Here is an 11314-nt window from a genome sequence, read left to right as displayed (position 1 = left end):
ATAATAAGCCTTATTTTGATAGATTATCATCTCTTGTATACTTCAACCATGTTCATATTTCTCCAATTGGACCAAAAATGTTATACAGCTGATTTATTCATTTAGTTAGGATGAGACAGGGCATCCTGTGGTTTTGTTTCACTGTTTCATAGATGAGGAAACCAAGGCTTCAAGTTACTAAGGTGACTTGCTCAGAATCACATAGTAATTACCATTACCCAGGTGTAAATCCAAATCCTCATGATGATTCAGTGGGATTTTATGGATGGGAAAATTCTTTAACTCATGGAATGACTAGGCTCTGTACTCTTGCTCAAATGTTAACCCATCCATAAAATGATTTATTAAATACTCCATATTTGCAAAAAGGCTAAATGAAGTAACAGGGAAAATTCATTATGACTGCCATGGATTTGTCATGGATAGGCATGTAGTGGCGAGAAAAGAACTTCAAATGCATACTTCCATATTAAGCTGGTGTTATGTGCAGGAGGAAACTTTTGGACCACCTGGAAAGAACATTCATTCCTTCAGAAATGGTAACCCAAAAAGTGCAATTTGGGAAAAAATTTCTCCAGGTAATGAACGCTCTTTGAAAGGAATCCACAATGAAAAATTCAGTATTTTCTGCAAAGTGCTTGCTGGCGATTAATATAATACCACAGGCTATAAATACCTTGCTTCTCCACAAGCTTTGAAGCTTGTGCAAGTAAGCCTTTTTCTGCTCCACACATATTCTTTTATTTATTTATTTTTATTGAAGGGTAGTTGACACACAGTATTACATTAGTTTCAGGTGTACAACACAGTCCACACATATTCTTACCCCTATCAGTTGTACTACATCTTAGCAGATTCCACTTCAGGTTGTACTGAATTAGGTATTTGAAACTATTCTTTCTTTGAAACTATTCTTGCTTGTAGCTGTTGCATGAAGGCTAGTTCTTCAGACACTTCAACTTTGTCATCAATTCTGTGAATAAACAGTAACTGAATAATATTGTCAACATATCACTTCATCAAGAGCCAAACAAAACCATTTGAAACCATTTGCCTTGCTTTCTCATTGACTATTGATGTTGTTCCCAATGACCTCAACTCCTCAAGCAAGACTAAAAGGCTAATAGTCCTATGCAAGTTTATTTTCTCAAAATATATTTTTTTGGTTACTGTAATCACACACAATTTAATTAACTCACTATTGGTAAACAGCTTTCCTTGCTTGACTAGCAAATAAGCCTCTAAGAAATTTGTGAAGAAATTTTTCTGTGATAAGGTATTCTATTTTCAGTAAAAAAAGATTGTGACTGTTTATTTCCTCTCAGTTGGGAAAGTGCTTTATCTTTTAATGTTGATATATATTCTTTTAGTATATCTGGTGTTGCATAATAAAATGCTTTACCATCTAATTTGATAATAAAATAATCCACCCTCTAAGATTCCTCAAGGGAGGAACAACCTAAGACAGGCATAGTCACAGGGGGGCCATCAGGTGAGAAATTGGGGATCAACAGAGGTGAGGCTTAGAATCCCCCCCCCCCGTTCTGAGAGAAATCTTCTGCATACGTGGATGTTTTATGGCCCTTGTCTAGCTTGGATTAACACATAGTCTACAGGCACACACCTGATCATCTACATTTGCTCTCTTACAACACTAAACTTTGTTTTCTACCTTTATCTTGTATCTACCTACCACTTCAGCATTTTATTAAAAATAATAATAAAGAGAGAAATGTGGTATCCACATATAAATCAAGTATAAAAATCAAATGAGTATTCATATTTGAACTGACTGTTTATAGTTCATAATGCATGAACAAAACCGAAAGTTTCTGTGATGGCTGCCCTTGTACTGTTCACCATGTAACTTATTCACTATGTAAGAATTTGTTCTCCATGTAAGAACTTGTTCGTTATGCTTCAGAAGATTGGAGACTGACGAAAATTAGGCTTGGGGTGGATTAATGATTGTGCATTGAGCATTGATTCCCCTATACAGAGTTATTGTTGTTAACAACCATTTGATCAATAAATGAGAGATGCCCTCACACACACACACACAATATATATATATATATATATATATATATATATACACACTTCCAATTGTAAAATAAATAAGTAACCGGGATGTAATGTATAGCATAAGGAATATAGTCAAAATATTGTAACAACTTGGTATGGTGATAGCTGGCACCTAGAATTATCATGTATATAAATGTTGAATCACTGTGTTGTACACCTGAAACTAATTAATACTGTGTGTCAACTACCCTTCAATAAAAAATAATTATCTAAAAAAAAAAAAAATCCACCCTCTAGTATGCCTAAAAAGCACAACATTCATAGTCCACTTTTCCTTTCTTACTCTGACATGATGGGTATGCACCTGATAAGAAAAAAAAATGTCATGGTATAGTGATACATGGCCCTTGAAACACTATCACTACATTTATAGTATAGAGAGCAGTGGTATAAAGCAATGAGAAGACCGCATACAATCTTTGTTGCAACTACTACATTGACATTATAGTGTGAAAGCAGCCATAGGTGGCAATACATAAATTAATGAGTATGTCTATATTCCAGTAAAACTATCAACACCAAAATTTGAATTTCATATAATTTTCATGTCATAAACTACTATCGTTCTTTGATTTTGAGGGGGAGCCGTTTAACAAAGTTAAAAATTCTTAGCTCATAAGCTCTACAAAAACAGGCAGCTGGCTGGAATTTGTCTGCTCTAGACAGTTGCTTTTGTTTGGCCTCCGCTTGGTGTTGTAAATCACTGAAGCTCTGAGGGGATAAAACAGCAGTAAATATGAACTCACTTCAGTGAACTTCTCTTTGGTATCTTGACTCCTTAAGTCCTAGCTGATTTGGTTGACCCTGATGTTCTTCAATCAGCTGCGTTTTGTTGTTTTATTTTAGTATTTTATCCAGCATTTATTGTTCCTGATGGAAAGGTCAATCTGACATCAGTAGTCCACTAGAATGGGAAGCAGAAGTCAGTATATGTTCACTGCAGTTTGCTTTTTCACTCACTATCATGGTCTCTTTCCACATACAGGAAACATATTTCCACAACGCTATAGCATTCCACTGGATGAATACTCTATGGTTTTACTTAAAAACTCCCTATTTGGGGACAATGAAATTATATTCACTCTAAAGAACACACTTCTACAAGTTTACTTGTATGCCTGGTTATTTCCATAGAATAAAATCCTAGAAGTGCACAAATGAGTCAAACTGTTTTCACTTTTAAAGGTTTTTCATAAGTATTGCTAAATTTCCCTTCAGAAATGTTATCCAGTGTTTCTGGGAATAGGGGCCAGCAGCTGTATGTTTCTGGCATGCGGTCCAATGCTAGGTGTGCTATTCTTTTCAACTTTTGCCAATCTATCTGATAGAAGAAAAATCGTATCTCTGTGCTGTTTCAATCTTCACTTCCTTCAGGTTGATGCATGTGTTAGGCTGATAACGGCTCACTCCCAAAGCTTTGTCCATGTACTAATCCCTGGAACCTGTGAATGTTACTTTTAAGGAAAAGGGGCCTTTGCATGAGTGATTAAGGATCTTGAGTTGGGAGATTATCCAAGATTATCTGGGTGGGGCTAAATAACATCACAAGTGTCATTCCTTATAAGGAGAAGGCAGAGAGAGACATTGGACAAACACTAATAAGAAGGCAATGTGACCACAGAGGTAGAAACTGGAGTGATGAGATCTCAAGGAAGGCCAGCAGCTACCAGAAGATGGATAACTCAAGGAATATATTCTCCCTAGAGCCTCACAAAGGCATAAGGCCCTGCCAACACCTAGATTTTGATTTAGTGAAACTCATTTTGGATTTCTGGCCTCTAGAATAGCGAGAGAATGCATTTCTGGTATTTTAAGCCAAGTTTGCAGTGATTTGTTATAGCAACCATGTGAAGCTAATACAATAGGTTTTGCATGCCTGGGATCACATGGATACCTTCTCACAAAAATGAAATGAAATTAAAACTTATAAACATGAAATACCACACAGTAGTATGAACAGTATAATTCTATTTATATGAAAGTAAATCTGAATATTTGTACATTAAACATGTGTGCATAACTGCCTAGGAAAATGTCTGGACGGATACATACCAAACTAGTGACCGTGGTTAACTGGAGGGAGGTAGGGAAGGGGGAAAAGAGGAACTTTTACTTTTTACTCAAGATACTACTTATGATACATCTGTATTGTCTGAAATGGTTTTGCAAGACTACATAAATGTACTGTGTAAAAAAATAACTAAGGCCTATCTGCTTGCTGTAACAATAAAACATTTAGAAAGTAACAAAACTGCCGTGCCTCTCCCCCAGAAATATTGTTAATAATCAATATTAATCATCAGTGGTATGAATGTTCTCAAACTTTTTCTGTGCAGAAACAAATGTATGTGTGTAGTTTTTTAAAAACAAAAATTAAAGAGTGACATATATACTATCTTTCATTTAAGGGAGTTCAAAACCTAGGATGTGCAGGAGCTTCATTCTGTGGAGCTGGTTGGTGCAGACTCTCGCTGCAAGACAGGCCCAGAACTCCTTTCATCAAACTTCCTGCTGCTTTGAACTTCCTTGTGACTTTGCCCTTATGTAGGGGGATCACTGAGGAAAATTCCTGTTGTGTTTAAATAGTTCTGGGTATTCCCACACCGCCTTCCAGCCTGCTTTTAAAATGGATGCTCTCACCAATAGCTCCCCACCGGGATGGCTTTTTCAAACTTTTCCCAACTAGTTGGAGAGGGATGCTGTCCTCATGCTATTGTAACATTTCTTTAAGCATGCGTCTGGTTGGGTATTTTTCGTATGCTGCAGCTTTGTAAACGGCTTCAGACGTCACCGGGCAATTTTCCTTCTCAACGAAGCAAATCCAAACCCTTTCCGAAGTCAAGACTGTGAGTTATTAATTATTAAAGACCTAGTCCGAAACTATGGGGTGAAGGTGATCTTTGGGGTTTCATCGGGGGAGTGACTCTGGACACCTGAACAAAGCAAAAAACCTGGGCTAGGGCAAGGGGTGTGTTGGAACCCCACAAGAAAGAGCAGCAGAATGCCGCCCGGTATGATCCGCGGAGCCATAAATTTCCCCAGTCCTCTGCTCCGTGTATCCCGCGTGATACTTCGGCCGGGATACACGGAGCAGAGGATCCCAGCAGCCTGGGTGGGATCCCGCGCTCCGAGGAACTCCAGGCAGTTGGTGCCCGCCGCGGGTCTGTGTGTCCGAAGCGTTCCCGCAGGGGGCAGTGCCGCCCGCCTGTGCGCCGATGCGGTGGGAGGGGGTGTGGAACCATGCTGAGTTCTGGGGGTTCTTCGGAAGAAACTTAGGGGATGCCTAGGGGTGGGGGCGGGACTGCCGCGGTCCGCGGGAGGGTGGGGAGAGGGCCGCCGGCGGTGCGGGGGTGCCGAGGCTGGTGTTGGGGAGGGGGCGGCACGCGCGGCGGGAGGCACAGCCCCCGGAAGGTGTGCTCGAGCCGAGCGCGAGTGCGGACGCGAGGCTGTGCGCGCCGCAGCTCTCCGGGTTCCGCGGGGCGCGCGGGTGTCAGCTTGCAGCCGGGCTCCTCCCTCCCGCCCCCCTGCCCAGCCCGGCGGTCCCTCCTTCCTTCGCCGCTCGCCCCTCCCCGGCGGGCCAGGCGCTGGGACGCCCCGGCGGAGCAGGCGGCGGCGGCGAGTTGGGGAGCCCTGGGCTCGGCGCCGCCGGAGGGGCCCGAGCTGCGCCGCGCCGCCCCCGCGCCGTCCCTGCTTCCCGCCGGGCCACGCCCTGTCAAACTTTGTTGCTGCGGCCGCCGCGGCGGCCAGCGGAGCGGGCGGGCGAGCGGGAGGGAGGGGCGCCGGGCCGGGCCGCGCCGGGCGGCCAGGGGCTCGGAGAGCGGCGGCCCCGGCCCGCGGCCCCACCATGCCCCAGCTCGGCGGCGGCGGCGGCGGGGGAGGCGGCGGCGGCGCGGGCGCCGGGGCGGCCGGTGGAGGGGACGACCTCGGGGCGAACGACGAGCTGATCCCCTTCCAGGACGAGGGGGGCGAGGAGCAGGAGCCGAGTAGCGACAGCGCCTCGGCGCAGCGGGACCTGGACGAGGTCAAGTCGTCCCTGGTCAATGAGTCGGAGAACCAGAGCAGCAGCTCGGACTCGGAGGTAGGGAGGCTCCCGCGGCCGACCCCGGGGGACCGCGGCCCCGCTCCCGCTCACCCGCCCTCGCCTTTGTGTCTCCTCCGCAGGCGGAGAGGCGCCCGCAGCCCGCCCGGGACGCTTTCCAGAAGCCGCGGGACTATTTCGCCGAAGGTACGTGCCGGACGGGGCAGCCCCCACTCCCCGGCCCCGCTGCACGCTCTATGCCTGAACTCAGGCCGCCCACGGGTCCCCTCGGCCCGGTGGCCGTGCCGCTGCTCTCCGCCCCTCTTGGCTTGGCGTCAGCGGTCCTGGGGCACGCGTGGGGGGCGCTCGAGCCTCAGGTCCCCGCCCTGGGTTCCCTGCCGCCGCGCTGTCCCGAGGGCCCGGGCCTCACCCCCGCCCTGGTCTTGTCCTCAGTGAGAAGGCCCCAGGACGGCGCGTTCTTTAAGGGCCCCCCGTACCCTGGGTACCCGTTTCTGATGATCCCGGACCTGAGCAGCCCGTACCTCTCCAACGGACCCCTGTCTCCGGGAGGAGCGCGCACGGTGAGTGCCTGTCGCGCCGCGCCGGGTGGGTGCGAGGCCGGGGCCCGCGGGGTGCGCCCCGGCCTCGGCGATGGGGTGGGGGATGGGGCCGTCCCGTGAGGATCCTGGGCAGAGCTTGTTTGCGGAGTTAACTACTCGGGCGGCTGAGCGGTGGGCTGCGCTGGCCATGCCTGGGTGGAAAGTAAAGTTCGTTTAAATTCTCTCCTTTGCCTGGGGAGAGAGGCTATAGGGTCCACTTCTTTGGGGTCTTCTATGGCCTCCAAAATTCTCTGCTCTCACTCAAGGAAAACGGATTTGTGCCGGATTTGGGGGATCGGAGTCTCGCTTTCCTTCCTGGAAATCCGTCAGCTTTCCTTGGCAGTGGGCAGTGAGACTGGGGAGCTGGGTAGGCAACGTTGCCCCCCGAGTCCAGTTTCACTGGGCGGTTGCGACTTAGTTCCTAAGAAACCCAGTATTTCTGGCGAGTTATTATTCACACCCCTCTCCCCACCCCCAGCCATAGCGCAGAGGCCTCAACTGTTCTTTAGAACTCGGGATTTTAAACTCTCCAAGATGATTTCGAGGGTGACCCGAGGCATTCTTCAAGATGAGGAACTTGGCTTTTTCCCCCTTTGTTGACGGCTTTTCTCATTTAAAGCGAGCGCTGCGACACTTTAAACCTGTTAATGGGCGCGCATTGTGTGCTGCGCGTTGGCATTTAGAGCCGTGATTAAGCAAATTGACCGGGCCCCAGACGACGTGCAAATGAGGGCGGATTCCATCGCCCCCTCCCTGGCTCCAAACTCCCGACCCCCGCATCGCGACGGGCGCAGCCCCGGCTGGGCGAGGCCTTTGTGTGCCCCTAGCCGCCTCCCCATCCCAGGGCCCCCTGTCCGGGTGCTAGGCCCTGTGGCAGATCGTGGGCGCGCGCCTACCTACTATGTGGCAGGCTCTTGCGCTTCTGCCGCTTGGGCGCCAGGCGCAAGGCCGTGGTCCTCTTTGCTTCCCGCCCCGCTTCCCAGGGCCCGCCACTTCGTTCTTGTATCGGGGGCGGAGATGTTGGCACCTTAGGAGCAGGGCACGACAAAGTCACTTTATGCTCAAGCTATCCTTAAATAATGATTGTAATTGAAGGGCCGCCAGAGAAGCTCTCGGTGCTGAATGAGCGCTGTCATGGTACAGCGGTCGGTGGAGAGACGGGGCATCGGCTGTGGCTGTGGCTTCAGTAGAGGCGCTCTTCTGGCCAGATGGGATGTGGAAGTGGCTGTGGGGGGCTTTGACCAAGTCAGAGTAGAGTGGGGGGAACCACACGGCCCTCTCACCTTTCAAGCACAGAAGACCCCAAAGCTTTGTCTCTGCGTTTAACCCCCTGGGAAGTCCTGAATATAAACTGGATATGGGCATCTGGCTGTCGCTTTTTTTCATTCATATCAGAAGAAAAAGGTGTGAGTAAAACTTGTGCAAAACAAGCTGCAGTGACTTTAGGTTTTCATTGATTCCTTCCCATGTGGGAGAAGTAGCTCAGTTCTGAAAGTTCTGGAAGGATTCCTATACCTTTGTGCTTGTGAGAGGGTTATGCTACCAAAGTCCCATTTTTGCATTTACCGTTAGATGTCTGGAAAGAGGATCCTGGGAGGTATTAACATCTGTGAGTCAACACTGAACCAGGTCCTGAGGCAGGGAAAGTTACCAGAAATGTACCAAGTATGACTAGTTATTTCCCTCAAGCAAGCTATTCTACTTACCCATTTCTCTCTAGGGCAACCCAAGCCCTAGAGCCCAAGTGGGACAGTTTTAATGTTTTTGTCAGTCCCCTCCTTCCCTTCTCCTACTATCTTCCATGTTCTTTTGCCCAAGAACTTACAAAGGCTGATTCTTGCTTGTACTGAGGATTCCTGATTACTAAATCCAGGCCTACATAGGATTTTGGAGCCTGCCTCTCCTCTACATCATTCTGACTGTCCCTGTTCATTACTGCAGCTATTCCTGCTCTGTTCCTGTCACCGTCCTCCTTTCAAGCCTCCAAGACACTCAATCTCTTGCTCGGGTTGTTTCTTAAGGGACCTAGTATGTCCTGTCCCACTCCCATGCCTATATCTCGTCTCCGTGGTGAACTGCCCTTACAGAAGGAAGTTAAATTCCCCCATAGTTCCTGTGCCCCTTACCCATCATTGTGGTAGGCCTGCCTGGTTACAAAGTTCATCGATATATTGGGGACGTTTCCTGCAGTTAGATCAGCTCAGTGGAACCTGCTAATTTTGACGCTCTCTTTGGGCATCATGGCCAGTTAGGAAAGCAAGTGAGAAACACTGAAGCATTTGATTGTCTGGACTATAGGACTGAGGTGATGCTTTTCCTCCAGTTGATAACATTAATTTAATTAATGTGATTCTTGTTATAGGCAGACTGTAGGGGCAGACAAAGTGGCCCTCTGTTGTGGTCCCAGCCTGGTAAAATGAGTGTAGATAGATGTGGGACAGAGGAACAGGGAGGGGGGTGACTGGGTGGGGGTGGGGTTGCTTAGAATATATGATCTGGTCTCTCTTGGCATCCTAGGTCTTCTTTTGTTTTATCACTAAATTTCACAACTTTAGGCTTTGCTGCTCTAAGGCTTAGAAAGTAATAAAATTGAGTGACCTCAGTTCTTTGCTGCTCTAACACTTTCTGGAAATACCAAGACAAAAGCAGAAGTGGAGACTGGCTGGAGCATTTTCAGGGTGTTCATTGGCCCTGGGAGTAGCTAGAGAAGAGCTGCAACACCCTCACCCACTGGCACAGCTCCTGCTGGGGTGACTTCGGGCTGGCCAGCCCTTTCCCATGCATTCCCTTTGCCCTCTACTCTGGTTGACTGGGAGGCTGGAAGTGGCCTCTTCCCCAGGCTCTTTAGAGAAGAGGTCCCCTTAACTTGGGGTGTGTGCCAAGCCTTCGAGCTGTGATTCATTCTCATCTGGAGCCCCGGGGACTCCATGGCCTATGAAAAGGAGAATGACTGCCATAGACCATTTTTCACTCCTTCAAAGAGTCACCCTGAAATTACACATTCATTCATGAAAAGGCTTCACCAGCTTCCTAAACTCTAGTGCATTGACTAGTGTTTTGTCAAGAAAATGTAAATCCACAGAGAAGAAAGGGGATGTCAGAAATCATTTTAAGACTAATAAGAGGCAAAAGACAAGGTTGTGATTCAGTGAGTGAGCTACAAAGTGACAGTAGTTTGACTGTGACCACAATATGAGTGCTAATGACATTCTGGAATAGAACACTTCTAGGTAGAGTTGCTAAGCGAGTCCCCATGTTTTTGTATTCAGTTTATAAATGTAAGAGCTACTATCATGCAGCTCAAGCGTCCCGCTGCTTGAACCTTTCTCAGACAATCCCAACTCAGATTTCTGGATGAAATTGTTCTGTTCCCCAAATGGGTGCTTGTGTTTATGTCCTTTGCATCCCACTGCTCCCCATGGGCAGTCTTTCCAATATCCTGAGCCCTCCTGTTTTCTTTCTGACAAATCTTTGTATATGTATTGAGAAGTTGTCAGTTTTTAGGAGTTACATGTAAGTCTTCTTCCTTCTTCTGAAAGATCAGTATAAATGCACTGCTTTTGGTAAAATTCTTTTCAGCCATTTTATCTAAATATAACATCTGTTACATTCTTTTTTTCTAAATATAACTTGGGGTTTAATGAGGGTTTTTCACATGGAATGAGCTTTTGTGAGGGCCCTGCCTACATTGCTGGAAGTTTTGGCACTTGAATTGCTGGAGTGACACTTCGTGACAAACTGTGTAGAGGGTCTTGAACCCCGTCAGTCATTTTCCTTTGGGTGGGAGCGGATCTGGGGAGGAATACCTGACTTGCATTGTTATAGTTATGGGAAGTTATAGGTTGCTCACACCCTTCTTGAGGGGAGAAAAGTAGGCTGGCTCACATACACACAAAAAACTAATCTTGTTCCAGTCTTCTAGCTATGTGCAAAGTTACCAAAAAATTTTGGCATAAAAAAGAATTTAAATGATTAACTCATTGGAAAATCTATAATGCAAATATCCCACTTGTATTCCAATTTAGAGTCAACTTTTACTTGTTAAACTGGGGAAATTTAGATTGGCATCCTTAAGATTAATAAGTAACTCCTCAACTTTATCTGAGGTTTCTTGAGGACCTATCGTGGGCAAAGGCTAAGGGTCTTGGGAAGGTAGGATGAATTAGACCCAGCTTTGCCCTAAAGGACTTGAAAAATTGAGTTAGGAATAGGTAATGTTAGCATAAACCACTATAGTAGGAAGTCTATGTTAAGAGCCAGTAAACTCCAGAGAAGAGTTTTAAGAGTAAAGAAAATAGAAAAATTGTTTTGGCTGGCGTGGTGAAGGAAGGTAGGGAGAGGAAGTTGTTCTAAACTAGTCCCTGAAACTCAATCATTCTTTAATTCAAAGTAGTTCTTGTTAATTATAAATAATTTTAACAGTACAGAGGTATTTACAGTGAAAAGTGGAAGTCCTCCTTCACCCCCATCCTGAGGTAGAAACCAGCACAGGGAGGACAAAGGCAAAAAGTTTGGGGCTATTTGGGGTAACGTTACTCCATTTGCCTGGAAGAGTGAGGGGTCGGGATGGGAGGCCATGAATGCTAGTGAAGGACTCTGGTCTTATTCAAGA

The 11314-nt window shown here is 46.7% G+C and overlaps 1 protein-coding gene across 1 annotated transcript in view; it reads left to right on the top strand.

Moving 5' to 3' along the window:
- The first annotated feature begins 5705 nt into the window (after positions 1-5705).
- Positions 5706-11314, top strand: part of TCF7L1 (transcription factor 7 like 1) — a 154853-nt gene continuing 149244 nt past the window's right edge. The window contains exons 1-3 of the mRNA XM_036931084.2: positions 5706-6163; positions 6247-6310; positions 6557-6684. Coding sequence (XP_036786979.1) covers positions 5930-6163; positions 6247-6310; positions 6557-6684 — 426 coding nt within the window. The 5' untranslated portion in view covers positions 5706-5929. The remainder of the gene's footprint in view (positions 6164-6246; positions 6311-6556; positions 6685-11314) is intronic.

The sequence above is a fragment of the Manis pentadactyla genome, chromosome 2 (assembly GCF_030020395.1).
Source record: "Manis pentadactyla isolate mManPen7 chromosome 2, mManPen7.hap1, whole genome shotgun sequence".
Classification (NCBI taxonomy): Eukaryota; Metazoa; Chordata; class Mammalia; order Pholidota; family Manidae; genus Manis; species Manis pentadactyla.
Note: the sequence above shows the minus strand (reverse complement) of the source record. Positions and strands in the feature narration are given on the sequence as shown.